The 19264-nt window shown below is 42.1% G+C and overlaps 1 protein-coding gene across 1 annotated transcript in view; it reads left to right on the forward strand.

Annotated features, from left to right (window-relative positions):
* cacna2d2a (calcium channel, voltage-dependent, alpha 2/delta subunit 2a) overlaps positions 1-19264 on the forward strand; it is an 871148-nt gene that overhangs the window by 823970 nt on the left and 27914 nt on the right. The window contains exons 26-30 of the mRNA XM_060835047.1: positions 9861-9951; positions 11048-11110; positions 15133-15240; positions 17424-17518; positions 17637-17731. Of these exons, the coding sequence (XP_060691030.1) occupies positions 9861-9951; positions 11048-11110; positions 15133-15240; positions 17424-17518; positions 17637-17731 (452 nt within the window). The remainder of the gene's footprint in view (positions 1-9860; positions 9952-11047; positions 11111-15132; positions 15241-17423; positions 17519-17636; positions 17732-19264) is intronic.

Genomic DNA, 19264 nt, shown 5'->3' on the forward strand with positions numbered 1-19264 from the left:
GATGTGGTTAAGCCTGACACCTCTTGTACTTTGTTAACCCAAAGTGCTTTACCCCACCTTTTCTTAATTCAGAATCCTTTTGCCATTTGTTAGTGTCCTCTGTTAATGAAATAAATGATCGTTTTGTACTGATCGTGGTGTCATAAAGTAGACATTGTGCACTCCAGAAACATTGATTATTCTAAGATTGACAGGGCAGTTCTATCTTTCATCCACATGAGCTTAATCTCACAAAACAAAAACTCAATAAATTGCACAAACTACAGCTGTCAATATGTTGTGCATTCTAAACAAAATAAAATTATTTAACTCTATCTTTGTTAGACTTCATACAGTGTTCACTCATTTAGCCCCATCTCCTGAATTTTCATATCACAGCTGATCTGGAATCTCACTGACTCGATTGATAAACTGAGCTATAGAGAGTCCAAAGATCCTGATGTGTCTGTGTTTAACTGCCTCCCTTCTATAATCTAAGCATTCAAAGTTGAACCAGGTAATTTGTAAGATTTTTTTGGGTTCACTGTAACTTTAATAATGAGATCTAAATTAAATCTGAATGGGACCCTTTACTATCCCAATAACACAATACTGCCATCATGAATCATGCCCTAGCTAGGTCTCAGTGGTATTTCACAATCAATGAGGGCCCAGCACAGTGAGGTATCATATTAGTCCAAACCAGTTCAAGCAGAGAATTCTGAGAAGATCAATGAAAAGAAGCTCACCACAAATAGTAAGGCTCAAAATAAAGTGCAAGAACAGTGAAAGGAAGCAAAACAAATCCTACATTTATATAGCATCTTTCATGATCACAGGCTCTAAAGTGATTTACAGCCGATCAAATACGTTTGAAATGTATGATGTGGGAAACAACAAGCTCCCACTAGCAACTATGCTGCCAGTTGTTTTTCTAATGATATACAGTGGCCAGGAGAACCCCCCTCTTCTTCAAAATAGTTAGAATGGGATATTTTACAACCACCCAAAGGTACAAAGGTGCAAAAGGATATGTAGGTTTCTGGAGATAGGGAATAGAAGAGCAAGAATGTGGTTAGAGTCATAGAGATATACAGCATGGAAACAGACCATTCAGTTCAACCTGTCCATGCCAGTCAGATATCCCAACCCAATCTAGTCCCACCTGCCAGCACCCGGCCCATATCCCTCCAAACCCTTCCTATTCATATACCCATCCAAATGCCTTTTAAATGTTGCAGTTGTACCAGCCTTCACCACTTCCTCTGGCAGCTCATTTCCATACACGCACCACTATTGAGATTGGGGGAGGAGGTGATGACCTAGTGGTATTACCACTGGACTATTAATCCAGAGATTTAGGTAATATTCTGGGGATCTGGGTTCCAATCCTCCTATGGGTGACAGTGGAATTTGCATTCAATAATTTAATGGGCGGTATGGTGGCACACTGGTTAGCACTGCTGCCTCACAGCACCAGAGACACAGGTTCAATTCCCGCCTCAGGCGACTGACTCTGTGGAGTTTGCACATTCTCCCCATGTCTGCGTGGGTTTCTTCTGGGTGCTCCAGTTTCCTCCTACAGTCCAAAAATGTGCAGGTCAGGTGAATTGGCCATGCTAAATTGCCCAGTGTTAGGTGCAGGTGAATGGGTCTGGGTGGGTGTGTTTCAGCGGGTCGTTGTGGACTTGTTGGGCCGAAGGGCCTGTTTCCACACTGTAAGTAATCAAAACCCTCTGCGTGAAAAAGTCCCTTAGGTCTCTTTCATATCTTTTCCCTCTCACCCTAAACCTATGCCCTAGGACGCTCCGACCCCAGGGAAAAGACTTTGTCTATTTACTCTATCCATGCCCCTCATAATTTTGTAAATAATAGACAATAGGTGCAGGAGTAGACCATTCAGCCCTTCGAGCCTGCACCGCCATTCAATGTGATCTTGGCTGATCATTCCTAATCAGTATCCACTTCCTGCCTTATCTCCATAACCCGTGATTCCACTATCTCTGAGAGCTCTATCCAACTCTTTCTTAAATGAATCCAGAGAATGGGCCTCCACTGCCCTCTGGGGCAGAGCATTCCACACAGCCACCACTCTCTGGGTGAAGAAGTTTCTCCTCATCTCTGTCCTAAATGGTCTACCCGTATTTTTAAGCTGTGTCCTCTAGTTCGGCACTCACCCATCAGCCGAAACATGTTTCCTGCTGCCAGAGTGTCCAATCCTTTCATAATCTTATATGTCTCAATCAGATCCCCTCTCAGTCTTCTAAACTCAAGGGTATACAAGCCCAGTCGCTTCAGTCTTTCAGTGTAAGGTAATCCCTCCATTCCAGGAATTGACCTCGTGAACCTACGCTGCACTCCCTTAATAGCCAGAATGTCTTTCCTCAAATTTGGAGACCAGAACTGCACACAGTACTCCAGGTGTGGTCTCACCAGGGCCCTGTACAGCTGCAGAAGCACCTCTTTGCTTCTATACTCAATTCCTCTTGTTATGAAGGCCAGCATGCTATTAGCCTTCTTCACTACCTGCTGTACCTGCATGCTTGCCTTCATTGACTGGTGTACAAGAACACCCAGATGTCTCTGTACTGCCCCTTTACCTAAATTAATTCCATTGAGGTAGTAATCTGCCTTCCTGTTCTTGCCACCAAAGTGGATAACCATACATTTATCCACATTAAACTGCATCTGCCATGCATCTGCCCACTCACCTAACTTGTCCAGTTACCCTGTAATCTCCTAGCATCCTCATCACATTTCACCCTGCCACCCAGCTTTGTATCATCAGCAGATTTGCTAATGTTAATGCTGATACCATCTTCTATATCTATAAACCTAGATAAGGTCACCCCCTCAGCCTCCGACGCTTCGGGGAAAACAGCCCCAGCCTGTTCAGCCTCTCCCTGCAGCTCAAATCCTCCAACCCTGGCAACATCCTTGTAAATCTTTTCTGAGCCCTTTCAAGTTTCACAACATCTTTCCGATAGGAAGGAGACGAGAATTGCACGCAATATTCCAACAGTAGCCTAACCAATGTCCAGTACGGCCGCTACATTACCTCCCAACTCCTGCACTCAATACTCTGACCAATAAAGGAAAGCATACCAAACGCCTTCTTCACTATCCTATCTACCTGCAACTCCACTTTCAAGGAGCTCTGAACCTGCACTCCCTAGGACCTTACCATTATGTGTATAAGTCCTGCTAAGAATTGCTTTCCCAAAATGCAGCACCTTGCATTTATCTGAATTATACTACATCTGCCACTTCTCAGCCCATTGGCCCATCTGGTCAAGATCCTGTTGTAATTTGAGGTAACCTTCTTTGCTGTCCATTACACCTCCAATTTTGGTGCCATCTGCAAACTTACTAACTGTACCACTTAATCTCGCATCCAAATCATTTATATAAATGACAAAAAGTAGAGGACCAAGCACCGATCCTTGGGCACTCCACTGGTCACAGGCCTCCAGTCTGACAAACAACCCTCCACCACCACCTTCTGTCTTCTACCTTTCAGCCAGTTCTGTATCCAAATGGCTAGTTCTCCCGGTATTGCATGAGATCTAACCTTGCTAATCAGTCTCCCATGGGGAACCTTGTCAAATGCCTTACTGAAGTCCATATCGATCACATCTACTACTCTGCCCTCATCAATCCTCTTTGTTACCTCTTCTAAAAAACTCAATCAAGTTTGTAAGACATGATTTCCCACGCACAAAGCCATGTTGACTATCCCTAATCAGTCCTTGCCTTTCCAAATACATGTACATCCTCTCCCTCAGGATTCCCTCCAACAACTTGTCTACCACCGAGGTCAGGCTCACCGGTCTACAGTTCCCTGGCTTGTCTTTACTGCCCTTCTTAAACAGTGACACCATGTTAGCCAACCTCCAGTCTTCCAGCACCTCAGCTGTGACTATCGATAATACAAATATCTCAGCAAGAGGCTCAGCAATCACTTCTCTAGCTTCCCACAGAGTTCTCGGATATACCTGATCAGGTCCTGGAGATTTATCCACCTTTACCTGTTTCAAGACATCCAGCACTTCCTCCTCTGTAATCTGGACATTTTGCAAGATGTCACTATCTATTTCCCTACAGTCTATATCTTCCATATCCTTTTCCACGGTAAATAGTAATGCAAAATATTCATTTAGTATCTCCCCCATTTTCTGCGGCTCCACACAAAGGCAGCCTTGCTGATCTTCAAGGGGCTGTATTCTCTCCCTAGTTACCCTTTTGTCCTTAATATATTTGTAAAAACCCTTTGGATTCTCCTTAATTCTATTTGTCAAAGCTATCTCATGTCCCCTTTTTGCCCTCCTGATTTCCCTCTTAAGTATACTCCTACTTCCTTTATACTATTCTAAGGATTCACTATATATATCCTGTCTTTACCTGACATATGCTTCCTTCTTTTTCTTAACCAAACCCTCAATTTCTTTAGTTGTCCAGCATTCCTTATACCTACCAGCTTTTCCTTTCTCCCTGACAGGAATATACTTCCTCTGGATTCTCGTTATCTCATTTCTGAATTCCCATTTTCCAGCCGTCCCTTTACCTGCGAACATCTGCCCCCAATCAGCTTTTGAAGCTTCTTGCCTAATACCATCAAAATTGGCCTTTCTTCAATTTAGAACTTCAACTTTTAGATCTGATCTATCCTTTTCCATCAGTATTTTAAAATGAATAGAATTATGGTTGCTGGCCCCAAAGTGCTCCGTCACCTGCCCTGCCTTATTTCCCAAGAGTAGGTCAAGTTTTGCACCTTCTCTGGTTGGTACATCCGCATACTGAATCAGAAAATTGTCTTGTACACACTTAAGAAATTCCTCTCCATCTAAATCTTTAACACTATGGCAGTTCCAGTCGATGTTTGGAAAGTTAAAATCTCCTACCAAAACCACCCTATTATTCTTACAGATAGCTGAGATCTCCTTACAAGTTTGTTTCTCAATTTCCCCCTGACTATTAAGGGGTCTATTATACAATCCCAATAACGTGATCATCCCTTTCTTATTTCTCAGTTCCACCCAAATAACTTCCCTGGATGTATTTCCGGGAATATCCTCCCTCAGCACAGTTGTAATGCTATCCCTTATCAAAAACACCACTCCCCCTCCTCTCTTGCCTCCCTTTCTATCCTTCCTGTAGCATTTGTATCCTGGAACATTAAGCTGCCAGTCCTGCCCATCCGCGAGCCATGTTTCTGTAATTGCTATGATATCCCAGTCCCATGTTCCTAACCATGCCCTGAGTTCATCTGCCTTCCCCATTAGGCCCCTTGTACTGAAATAAATGCAGTTTAGTTTATTAGTCGTAACTTGTCTATGCCTGCCCTGACTGTTTGAATCACTTCTGTTCTCAACTGTACCAGTTTCAGATTGATCTGTTTCCTCACTATCTCCCTGGGTCCCACCTCACCCCTCCCACCTGTTAATCCTATCTAACACACCTTACCAGTTTAAGTCCTGCCGAGCAATTCTAGCAAATTTCCCTGCCAGTATATTAGTCCCCTTCCAATTTAGGTGATTAGATCCAATTGTATGAAGCTCTGAGCAGCTTGTTATTTGAATGATACTTGGCCATGAAAAAGTTCAGGAATACTGTCAGGAATGTGAGAGCATGGTTATGAAAAAAATGCTGTTCCAATGGGATTTTCCAACAGTAACACAAAGGTTTTCAAAATTCTGAAACATTTTTGAGAGTACAAATGGTAAAAGATAAATGAATCATAATTCTATGTTGTAACTTCTAACATAATTCTTTGAATATTCTAAATAATTTTTCTCTCTTTGCCATCTGTAGTGCAGGTGTAAGAGTGCAGACAGTGCTGCAACATAGTGTACTCGCTGTTCCAGAAGATAACCTAATTACCTTGATTGTCCTTGTCCTTCTCAGCTAAAGCTACTGATAATTAAACTCCCAGAATAGCCTCCTCTACTACAACAAGTTCTCTGCAGTTCTAAGATAATCCCCTCCTTCCCTATAACCGTCCTGAACTGAACTGAAAACAATGAATGCTGGAGATCCCAGCAGGTGAGGCAGCATCCATGAAGAGAAAGCAAGCTAAGGTTTTGAATCTAGATGGCTTATCATCAGAGTGAAGTGAAGTGTGAAGGGGGCAGTAGGGAATGGGTGGGGTCAGAACGCAAGGGAGAAAGGATGTTGATAGTTCAGATTAAGTGCTTGGAATGAGAGAAGGGCAAAAACAGTGGTGTGTCTAACTGCCAGACTGGAAAGATAATCACACTGGGGTGAGGGAAACAGAGAGAGGATGACAGAGAACATAACAAGTATAGCTAAAAGAAAAGGAAGGAGTGGTATCACAATTTGATGGTGTTGAACTCAATGTTGAGCCTAGAAGGTTGTAAACTGCCTAGTTTGAAGATGAGATGTTGCTCCTCCAGTTTGCGCTGTGATTCTCTGAAGTATTGCAGCATCTGAGGACAGACAGGTTGGTTAGTGAGCAAGATGCTGTGTTAAAACGACCAGCTATGGGAAGGTAGGGGCCATGATTGTGCACGGACTGGAGGTGTTCTGCAAAGTGGTCACCCAGTCTGCATTTAGTTTCTCCAATGTTGAGTAGGCCACATCAGGTGCAGCAAATATAATACACAAGATTGGAGGAAGGGCAGTAGGTTCTGCTATAACACACATTTCATCAGCGCGAATTAGCCATAATGCAATTGAAGAATTGAGACCATTATTTGTAAAACACAAACTTTCCTTACCTGTATTGGCTATGAGATGATTCCGGTCCCATTGGTTTAAATGATGATTTTCTTAAAATGCAGGATCACACGGGAGTGGAACTGGCGCGTTATATCAGAACAGACTGCACAGGTGAAATGCTGCTGCACCTGGAAACATTGTTTAGACCTTTGGATGGTGAGCAGGGAGGAGCTGAAGGGACAGGTGATGCACTTTCTGAGATTACATGGGAAAGTATTATGGAAAGGTGGGGGTATTGGTGTTAGTGGTCAAGGAATGGACTAGTGTGTCCCGGAGGGAACTATCCCTGCAAAATGCAGACGAGGGAGTGAGGGGAAGATGTGTTTGGGAGTGGCGTTCTGCTGGAATTGTCTGAAATGGCGGAGAATAAATCTTTGAATGCAGAGACTGGTGGGGTGAAAGGTGAGAACAAGGGGGACCCAATCATGGTGCTACAAGTGATGGGAAGGGCAACGACGGAAGCACAGGTGATTGGTCAGATGCAGTTGAGGGCCTTGTAAACCACAGTTATGGAAGAAGCAAGCCATGTCAGCAGCGCTGTTTTTGAAGAAGTCTGACCAGATACGAATTAGGCAAAAGAACTGGGAGAATGGGATGGAATCCCTGCAGGACATGGGGTGAGAGGAGCTGTACAGAAGGTAGCTATGGTAGTCAGTGGCTTTGTAGTGGATGGCAGTGGACAATTTATCCCCCTACAATGGAGATGGAGAGATCAAGGAAAGGAAGGGAAGTGTCAGAAATAGAAGATGTGACAATTGTAGAGGGGTGGAAACTGGGGGCAAAATGAACCAATTTTTCAAGGTCCGGGCAGGAACATGAAGCAGCACTGAAACAGTTGTCAATGTACCAAATAAAGAGTTGTGGGAGGGGGCCAATGTAGGACTGGAACAAGGATTGTTTCACATATCCCATAAAGGGGCAGGCATAACTGGGACCCACGCAGGTGCCCATAGCCACTCCTTTAATTTGTCAGTAGTGAGATGAATTAAAGTAGAAATTGTTCAGTGAGAGAACAAGTGCAGCCAACTGGAGGAGAGTGGCATTCGGGCCTCTAGTCAAGGAAGAAGCTGAGAGCTCTCAGATCATCCTAGCGGAGAATGGAAATATATAGGGATTGGATATCCATGGTGAACAGGAGTCGGTTCGGCCCAGAGAACTGGAAATAGGGATCTGGACAAGGGGAAAGAGGATGGAGTTAAGGTCAGAGGAAATAAGCTCACAGGGCCAGGAACAGGTTGTTACAATGGGCCTACCAGAAGAGTCTGGTTTGTAGGTTTTGGGAAGGAGGTAGAAGCAGGCTACCCAGGATTGGGAAACTGCATTTGGAGGCAAAGGTGGGGAAGGTATCCGGAAGGAATGAGTTCAGTGACAGTCCTGGCAACAATGGCTTGATGTGGGGTCATGGTCCAGGGTGAAGTGGGAAGAGGTGACCCAGATTGCCATTGAACCTCCACAAGGTAAAGATAAGTGTGCCAGACTATAACACTACTTCATTTGTTGGTGGGTTTAATAACAAAGTTAGGATTGGACCTGAGAGTGAGAAATGCAGCAATTTCAGAAGAGGACAGGTTAGAGTGGGTGAGAGGAGCAGAAAAATTGAGACTGTTGATGTCACGCCAGTAGTTTTCAATAAAGAGATTGAGGGCAGATAAGAGGCCAGGGGAAAGGGTGAATACCCTCCTTGCCAGTGTTTGCTAAATCTATTGAGATCTGTATTTCCACATTTTGCAGTTTGGCTGGGATATGTGATTAACATCATTTGTTGATCTAGTTGAAGGGAAAGGTAGCTATCCCAAAAGGTGACTGTCCAGGTTATTCTCAAATCTTAAAGATCATGGAAGGATAACCAATGGGGTTAGGTACGTACTCCAAGCATACCTGACCTTCTGTGTCACTTAGCTTCTCCTTATTTCACGTAGACAGTGAGATTCTGAAGCAATGCTTGCTGGGAGCACACACCCTGTTATTAACATCCTGACATTAAATCCTCGTCGTTATTGTAAACAACCCTATTAATATCAGCTCTTGCAGTTGTTCAAGGAGTTCTACTATTTACTGCTTTGTTCAAACATCAAATCATGTCTTATAATACATCCTTTGTCCATGTGGAATACAAAGTCATACAACAGTAAATGTACTGAGTTTTATTTAGAGATGTCATGCTCATCTAGTCTAAACATCTCAACAAATGTAGGAGATTGGCTGCTCTGATTGAAATGTCCTCAGTTCCCCACACTTCCTCAGAACCAAATACTCAGTTGATATGTGCTGTCAACAATCTGGACAGATAACTACAGATACCTCCACCATAAATAACTTCTATTATGCTGTGTTACTGCAGTATCTGACTTTTTGCTCTTGATGACTACAGGAAGAAAAGGTTTGTTCTAAAGATGTATGTATAGGACTGGAATACCACTGTCTTCCTATTTCACTGGTTAATCATAATCCTAATTGTAATCTCGCTGATCAATATAACTCACCAGTGTTTCTGTAAACTCACTGCTTAACTATTACTGTATTTCCTCTTGACTACTTTGTGTGGGTCAGATTCATTTTACACTGATCTTCATTTGAAACTCATGATAACTTTTCCTGTGTGTGGATTGACTATTCGGAAGTGCAGTCTAGGTGGATTGGCCATGGAAACTCAGGGTTACAGGGTTAGAGTAGGGGGGCAAGTCTGGGTGATATGCTCTTTGGAGGGTCAGTGTTGACTTGATGGGCCAAATGGCCTGCTTCCACAGTGTAAGGGTTCTATTTTGTAAAAACTGACTCAAATATTTGGAAAAAAAAGACATCCGCAGTGGAATTATAAATCTGATCACACCAATTTAGGATCTAATTTCACCTTGCCTGCATTCACCAAGTTTCATCGATTGGTGGATTTCTATTCAGTGAAGTTACTGCAGATAAATTTGTCATTTGCACAATATATTCAAAGCAAGGCCTGGGCTCTCCTTGTATAAACCCATAGTAATCAGTGTTGCTGTTCCTAATCATTTTGTAGGCATGAAGTTATAATTTGATCAATGATGAGTTAATGTGAGAGGCTGAGGACTTCATAACATCTGTGAAAATTCCATCAAGGCCAAGTCCAGCAATGTCTCACTAGCAGTCACCTTGTCTCCATGTTTTTCTAGGTTATTCAGATCTGATCTATAATCTGATCCTGGATTCAGGGGTTACTGCCAAACTAGTGGAGAAAGTTTGGAGGAATCACGACTTGCACACGTAAGTTCCTGGATCTGCTCGGATTATTGAAGCAATTGACAGTAATCATTCAGTCATTGCCACAGCAGAGGGCAGAGATGAGAGTAACAGGGTTTCAATGTGTGATAGTCAGTCCAATAGTAACAGCAAGGACTGGAATAAAAATGCTTTGTTTAAATTCCTTGATTACTTGGCTGGTTAGTCAGTTTATAGAAACATTAAAAGTTCCCAATATGTTTCCTGTACTTGTAGGTGTCAAGTTATCAAAATTACAGAACAAACAAAACTCTAATTATACAACACCTTCAACAGAGTAAAATATACCAAGGAGATGTTTTTTCTCCTCTCTCTGCAACTGCAGCACAGACAATGCCATATCTGAATCTCAGTTATAGCAGATTGCTGATGTATTGGACCAAGGAGATTTTTTGAATTATATCAGTTGTGCTCTGAACTAATATAGGATGGAATTTGTAAGACTTCGGTCCTCATCATTACAACAATCAATTCTTCGGAAAGTAATTACCTTAATCTTTGATTAAACTTGCTTAGGCAGTCAACAGGGAGAATTTTGTTTTTTCTGTGATTTTAAACCACCAAATAAACAAGAATTTATATTTTCAGTGATGTGAGCTCACTTTGTAGACATTTTAGACCAGGGAAATAGTGATTTAAAATCATTTGATGGAATGGCACTCCAGTGAGGCACATACAGGAAAATTTAATAGGAATTTTGGAACTGAGAATCCAGTGATGAATGTAAAGTTGTTGAATTGAGCACTAACTTGATTTGTTTTCATTCCCCTTCTCTCTCTTTCTCAATTGCCCCCTCCTCCTGGGTCTTTCTCTCTGTTATCCTGTTTTCTTTTCAATATGTGTGTCTTATTCTCTATTTCATATCTCACATGTTCTGCATATGTTGTGTTTCACTCCCTGATTTTCTATCTGCCTCTTCATTTTATTGCACCAAATTTTTTATCTTTCTGTCTTTCTTTCTCTCTGTTTCATGTTGTTACTCTCATTGTCTTTTCTGTGTCTCTTTCCCTATTAACTCACTATCTCCCTATTGCTTCCACTCCTGGTTTTTGTGTCTCTCGGTCCCTTTTCCTGATTTTAGGCTCGGTCTCCTGGCAGTTTTTGTGGCCACCGATGGAGGAATTACCAGAGTTTTTCCAGCCAAGTAAGTATCCATTTCTTCCTAAAGCAGGCTTGTTATTGTGTAAATGGTACGGAGTCCGGAACAATATATGGGCAAATAACTTACAAAACAGAAACAAGATTCTAAAGGGGAAATATGTGGAGTTCAAAGCATTTTGTCCCTCACAGATACCAACAGTATGAGACTATTTCATAGAGAGACACTGACCTTCATTACCACTGAAAAATGCCTCTTGCAGTCAAGCTGCCCTTTGGACTTGCACCTATGCCTCAACGTTATAGTTCATAGGTATCTAAGGATTATACTGTCTCTTGGAATAATTGTATCCCTCAGAATTAAAGTGGTGGACTATTAGGTGTTTACTGGTATTGCATTAAACTGGCCAATGGCATTCCAGTCCTTCTTGAAGGTACTGTATAATTCTTGGAGTTGCAGCACGCAGTCCCTCAGAATTTTACTGTCCCTTGGAATTGTAGTACACTGTCCTTTAGTATTTCACTGCCCCTTGGAGTTACAGTTTATTCTCCTTGAAAACTTTACTGTCCCCTTGGAGTTACAGCACACTGTCCCTCCCAGTTATATTGCCACTTGAAGTTGCACTGTTCATCGAATTAAAATACTCCACCCTGGCTTGGAGATTCAGTGCTGAGTCTGTTCAATTTCTAATTGTCAGTCAGAGAGTGAGGGGAGGAGGTAAAAAATATTTACATATGAATTACTGTTGGAATGTGGAATGCTTTGCTTTAGCGATATATTGATGCAGTTAACATTAAAGGAGCACTGAAGGATGGAAAAGGAAAGTGGGCTTAGTTTTGGAATTCTGGAGCAAAGAGATGACATAATGCTGGTTTTGAATGAGGTGTGTTCACTTGGTCACTTCCTTGATCCTACCGTCCACTGAACAATGTAATGCCCCTTTCATTCTAGAGATATGAGCTCATTAATGCCATACTCAATGAAATGTGACCTTGATGTCAAGGGCAGTCACTTTCACCTCACTTCTGGAATTCACTCTTTTTATCAATATTTGGACCAAGACTGTAATGAAATCAGGGCTGGGTGGCCATATTCCAGTCTCTCTCTCTCTCAAGCATGCACACACATACACTCTCTTACGTGCACACACACACTCTCGCTTTCCCTCACACACACACGCAAGCACGCACACTTGTATATCTATGGGACGATTTTCCATTTGCAGATACATTCTACTTTGTTTAAAAAGCACGCAATCTGTAGGTAATCTTTCAATGTGAAATTTTATAAATTCCTACTTTGGAAATAGAACCAGTCTGACTTAAGGTTGGGATACAGACACATTCTGACCTCACACCTTTAATGCATTGTCTGAGCTGAGACGTCACCTTTGTTTTGATATTGATAAAACATTAAGTTATCTTGGGACTATGACTTGAAAGATATTCTGGGATTTACATATTAACCAATCAAACCTGCATTCCCATTCTAAGTGATTAAAGACTTAATAGCAATCTAGGTATGTTTAATACTTTGCATCAGTTGTATGACACTACGATCTTTTGCTATGATCCTGCTCCACAAGTTACCTGACGAAGAAGCAGTGCTCCAAAAGCTTGTATTTTCAAATAAACCTGTTGAACTATCAACTGGGCATTGTGTGAATTTTAACTTAGTCTACCCCAGTCCAACACTGGCACCTCCACATCATAGGGGACAAGGTTCAACAAGGGGGCAGTTTAACAGAGATGTGCAAGGCAAGTTTTTCCACACAAAGGGTGGTGAGTGCCATCAACTTGCACTGCCAGAGGTGGTGGTGCAAGCAGATAAAAAAGCAGCATTCTGGACAATACGTGAATAGGAAGGGAATAGAAAGGTATGGATCCTGTAAGTGAAGACAGTTTTAGTATGTTGGCGCTGGCTTGCAGGGCCGAAGGGCCTGTCCCTACGCTGTATTGTTCTTTTCTCTCTTCTTCTGTGTTCTCTTTACAAGTATGTCCTGTTTGGCAGCTTCACCAGGTTGGCACTTCATTTTTAGGTATGCCTGGTGCTGCTGTTAGAGCAGGGATGTCTTGCTGCAGTTAAACAAGGCCATGTTGAGACCATACCTGGGGTACTGCAGAGTAGTTTAGGTCTCCTTATCTGAAGAAGGATGTTCTGGCTATAGAGAGAGCACAGCAAAGGTTTACCAGACAGATGCCATGGATTGTAGGACTGACATATGAGGAGTGACTGGAGTTTTGAAGAATGAGGGAAGATCTCAGAAACCTATAAAACTCTAACAGGACTTGACAGGATAACACAGGAATGATGTTCCCAATGACCGAGGAGTTCTGAACCCGGGTTTACAGTCCAAGGATACATGGTTGGTCATTTAGGACAAAGGTGAGGAGAAATTTCTTCACCCAGAGAGTAGTGAAGGAATTCTCCGGCACAGAAGCAGTCAAATCTAAAATATTATATGACATCAAGAAGCAGTTGGATATAGGTTTTTGCCTAAAGAGATCAAAGGGTACAGGGATAAAGCAGAAACAAGAGACTGAGTTAGTGGCTCCGTGGTTAACACTGCTGCCTCACAGTACCAGGGACCTGGATTTGGTTCCAACCTAAGGCAACTGTCTATGTGTGTTTCCTCCAGGTACTCCGGTTTCCTCGCACAGTCCAAAGATGTGCAGGTTAGGTGGATTGACCATGCTAAGTGTGGGGCTACAAGGATAAGGTTGGGGGCTGAATCTGAGTGGGAAATTCTTTAGAGGCTTTGTGAGATTCGATGGGCAAAATGGCTTCTTTTCACATGGCAAGGGTTCTATAATTCCATAATCATATTGAATGCCAGAGCAGTCTCGAAGGGCTGTATGGCCTATTCCTCCCATTTTCTATGTTCACAGGCAACATTCCTTCTGACTTCCTTACCAGCTGTGTGGTCCTCTTCTGGAACCGTAAATCAATGCTGCATTCAGCGTGCCAACACAATAACTGTACACAGAATATCATTACAGCTGCACGCTCAGCCAAAAAACCCAAAGGAATTGTTATTGTGGCCCACAGCATATCATGAGTTGCAAGATCTGTTCAAAATCTATCTGAATCAGCACAGTGGTAGTATCACATTACATGATGGAGGGTATTCTTAATGTTTTGATGAGAATGTGCAGCAATCAATGGCATCAATACTGTTTTGGATACTTTGGATAGATGCATCTCAGACAGGTCAATTTGTGAAGATGAGGCAAAGTAGGATTTTCCCATGTAATTCTCTCACCATCTGCCACAGGCCTAGTGTAGCAGATAATTCCCTTAGGACTTGGCCAGCTCGATCAATATGGGTATTACCAATGCACTTCTGATGATGAATGTTCAGGACATCACCCAAAGTATGTTCTGTGTTTTTTTCACTCTGTTTCCTCCTGTTGAGGGAAAGGATGTGGCAAGTAGTAATAAGTATGTTTCCTTGTCCACATCTGACCTGATCCTATGAGACCTTAGAGGGGTTAACATGGAGCACCCCCAGAGGAACTCCCTCCCAAGTGTATCCCACTATGCCTCTACCTTGGTGGGTATATCCTGCCAGTAGGACAGAACATGTTGATGAAGGGATGAAGATATTGGTGTCTGGGACATTATCTGTAAGGTATGATTCTATGAGTATGACTATATCAGACTGTTGCTTGACTAGTCTGTACGTAGATGTTAGTAGGAGAACATTGCTGAGTAAACAGGACTGAGTTTGCTCTTGTCATTTCCAATGCTGCGTGGTCAACTGTATACCACCTTTTCTAACTATTCTCTCTTAATCTACTAAATGTTTTAAAAATTAATGATCGACGTGAGCTACTTTTGCCTGAACATTGCTTGAAGATTCAAGGCTTAACTACCAACGAAATATTAATAGTTAGCCGTTAATAAGCTATTCAGGGACTATTGAGATTTCCAAATCAGACTTCCAGTTGGTGAATGATTTAATATCCCCAAATTGCCTGTGAAACATGTTTCAGGAGAGGTTGGGGATGTTAAGTATATTGCCACTATCAGATGTTGACCACTTAGTGATCAATATGTATTTACAGGGCGGCAGAAGAGTGGAATGAAGACCCCGAGCCCTTCAGTGCAAGCTACTATAGGAGAAGTCTGGATAACAGTGGTTTCCTTTTCCATGCACCTTATAGGGAACGTATGTATCCTGTGTATTTGTATTGTGTTCTAAACGAAGCATACCTCATGTTAGTTACTTGCAAATGCTATCCTTGAAGCTACTTAAACATAGTGAGTGACTTGAGGGTTCAGCATACTGAATTTCACATTCTTGTCAATTATGTTTTACTCTGTATACCATCCAGTTGAGGATATTACCAGATCTCAATGTGACAGCGTAATTGAAGGGCCTGACATATTAGATTAGATTACTTATAGTGTAGAAGCAGGCCCTTCGGCCCACCAAGTCCACACCGACCCTCCAAAGAGCGACCCTCCGAAGAGCAACCCACCCAGACCCATTCCTCTATATTTTATTTTACCCCTTCACCTAACACTACGGGCAATTTAACATGGCCAATTCACCTAATCTGCACATTTTTTTTGACTGTGGGAGGAAACTGGAGCACCCGGAGGAAACCAACGCAGACACGGGGAGAATGTGCAAACTCCACACAGAGAATCGCCTGAGGCGGGAATTGAACCCAGGTCTCTGGCGCTGTGAGACAGCAGTGCTAACCACTGTGCCAGCATTGCCTGATATTAACAGAGTCACAGACAACTCGATGAAACATAGATAGATAGTTTGTGTCAGACCTGGTAAAATCAGATTAAATGATGGCTCCTGGACTTTCAATGTAAATGAATAGCTATTTCCATAGAGTCTCAGCAAGACACATACAGAGGCTTCAATATTGCCTCGTTGTTAATGCATAAATGTAAGTTCCCACAGGTTTTTAGTGCAACGTCGTGAGATAAACAACAGAAGGCCCTGGTTGATAACTTTAAACCAGGGTCCAAGAAGATGGAAAATATGCATTGATGATCCAACATGCACTGACTTCAACAGCTTAATACTGGGTCGTGGTCCTAACTCTAACGCCAGAACGAGGCCACCTGGCCCATCATTTCCATGCCACCTTGCCATGATGCAGTCTAGTTCTTTCCATTTACCTGCTCAGTCCTTGTAGCTCTGCAGGTTTGTTTCCTGTATCCATCCAATTTTCCTTTAAAAATCATTGATTGTTTCTGTTTGCGTCACCCCTGTTGGCAACAAGTTCATGTCATTACAAATTACTACATGAAAAGGATCTTCACAACAGCATCTTGACCTTAAATCTGCATCCCATAGCCTTATACCATCAGAAAATTAGACCTTCTTTGCAAAACCTTCTGATCTTCAAAATATACTGCATCCATTAGTTCCCTTATCTATTCCATAGGACCATGAGTCATAGGAGCAGAATTAGGCCATTTGGCCCATTGTGACTGATACGTTTCTCAAACCCTTTTCTTGTTTTCCAGTTACCCTTACCAATCAAGAACCTACCTATGTCTTAAATACATTCAATGACCTGGCCTCCACAGCTCTCTGTGGCAGTGGGTTCCGCAAATTAATCACCCTCTTGACTCAAGACATTCCTCTTCCTCTCAGTTCTAAAGGATAGACCCTTCACTCTGACGCTGTGCCCTCGGATTCTAGTCTACTAGTAGAAGCATCTTCTCCCCATTAACTACATCCAGAAGTAATCCAGAGATTACAACCTTTGAGATCTATTATGCTCCCTAGCTCCCTACATTTTTGTTAATGACCCCATCTCCTTTCTCCCTCTGAATATGGCCCAATGTGAACCACAATCTCTGACTATTTGCCCTCTGCCTTCAGACTGTACCACAATCATTCAGTGATATCTTTTAAACTGGCCCTGGGGGGGCACATCCTGGAGACACTTCTCAGGCTATAGAAATGCCTGTCTGTAGCCCTCACTACCGTATCTCGTATCATTACTGTTCTCATTCTCTTTCAGCTCCTATCTTGTGCAGCTGGACTTTGGCTTCTGTATGGTTGATATGAATGTGTTTCTGCATGTGATTTAGTCTGCGTGTGTGATGTGGATGTGTGTCTCTGTGTGTCAGGACTTGTCATCACACCTCCTTTGAAATGTGTATGTTACTTCATTCTTAAAAATGGCAGTATTTTGGGAGCCAAGGCATCTTGATTCTCTTTATGCACATTTGGATTTGTTAAATAGTTTTTCTGTAGTTTCTATATGAGTTGCTAATGCATTTGTAAAGCATGTTTCTGTTTTCTGAACTGATGCTATAAAATTAAATTATAACATGAACAAGTTCTAACTTTATATTCTCATTGATCCTCAGCAAATAGTATGATTGACATGGACCTCATGAACAACAGTATCGGGATTCTGGTGAGTGCTGCTGTGGACCTTCGCATCTATGGAAAATCCCTCAAACCTGCAGGTAGGACAGTTTGTTCCATACACCGACGTATCCACTTACAATCCAGTTACGTTCTCTCAAGCATTTCCAATTTGGCAGCATGAGTGTCTAACACACTATTCGGTGTATTTTTTTTCAGTGGTTGGAGTGAAGCTGGACTATGAAGCCTGGGTGTCAAAATTTAAAATTCTAGCCAGTAACCAGACTAACAGAGACCAGGTGGAACCACGCAAGGTAATTAAATGAAGCTCAGCAAATACGTCTGTGGGACTTAACATCCCAGCCAGAGCAGCACATCACCAGTAGTTCAGAGACATTAGACACGATATAGAACAGAGTGTGTGTGTTATTGACGTCTTTACACTGAAACTTTGTTCTGCTATCAGTTTGAAATAACTGATTAACTTGCTAGCCATTTCAGAGGGCCATTGCATGTCAAAATACATGATGTTCTGTGCAAGTTATGTGTTGAGATGTATGTTTTTCTTCAGATGGCAGCCTGTTCTGCAATCAAACTATGTGTATTTGCATGTGTGTTAGCAATGATCCTTCTGCAGACACTCTGTCTTTATTGGTTTCATACAACTAAGTGGTGTGTTTGGCCATTTCAGAGGAAGATGAGGTGTCAGCCTGTGTTTCATGCATGTGAAATTTATGTGTGTGTAATTTTTTGGGGTGTGTCTGTTTGTGATATGTGCACATATGTGTCTGTGTTTTGGAAAGTAGGTCCACCTTTTGTATTTATTCATGGGATATAAGCTGACAAGGTGGCCATTCATTATCCACTCCTAAATGTGCATATATGAATATCTAGCTGTGTGCATCACTTTGGAGATGAATGTGTTGGCGTGCGTATGTTGTGGGAATGAATTGTATATTAGGATGTATATATGTATTTTAATTCTTTCAGAGAACTCGGCATTGTTTCAGCCTTGACTTGAACATTAATTTGCTAAGCATCCATTTCATTGAGGATGGGGATATCTCTGACGTCCCTTCCTCTCATTACTTGGAGTTTCACCTAGGGCAGTTAGGAATGGGCAATAAATGTTGGCCCCCATCCTACTGGATTTTTTAAAAAATCATGATTTCCTGATTACAATTACTGATGCCAACTTTTTATTGGAGATTTGTTTAATATATTAATTTTAAATTCCCCAGTTGCCATAATTACACTTTTACTCGTGTCTCCAGATCATGAATCGAACCTGTGGATTATAAATTACACCTCTAGCACCCCTCACAGAAGAACCTGCAGTATGCCTGATTGATTTTCAGAATCTGTAAATAAGATCAATGTTCATAGTTCAGATAACATAGAGAATGGTGTGTAAATGTATTCCTGGTTCCAACTTCAAAAAGAATAAAAATCATTCTATGCTGACAAACAAAATAACTGATAGGCAATGTCAGTGATAGAGAGGATGTAGAGGAGAGTCTCTTGAGGCTTCTTGCCTCTCTAACTGCTCACACCCCCGGGGTGTACACTAGCAGCCACTGAACACAAAGCAGACTCTGACACATGATCTTTCATGGTTTAGCAAATTATCTGGTCCAGCAAAGGCCCAGCGTTGAAACTGCCAGATGAAAGAGGTACAGCCTATACCTACAACAGAATCATATTTCTCCAGGCAGTGTTGCGGGATGTGTTTTTGTTTGAATTTATTGGTCTGTGAGTTTTGAGATGAGATGTGTGATCCTTATACTGACTCCTATCCCATTATTGGACAGTGTGTGTGTCAATGACAATCCTTATACTGAGTCTTG

This window comes from Hemiscyllium ocellatum, chromosome 14, assembly GCF_020745735.1.
Source record: "Hemiscyllium ocellatum isolate sHemOce1 chromosome 14, sHemOce1.pat.X.cur, whole genome shotgun sequence".
Taxonomy (NCBI): domain Eukaryota; kingdom Metazoa; phylum Chordata; class Chondrichthyes; order Orectolobiformes; family Hemiscylliidae; genus Hemiscyllium; species Hemiscyllium ocellatum.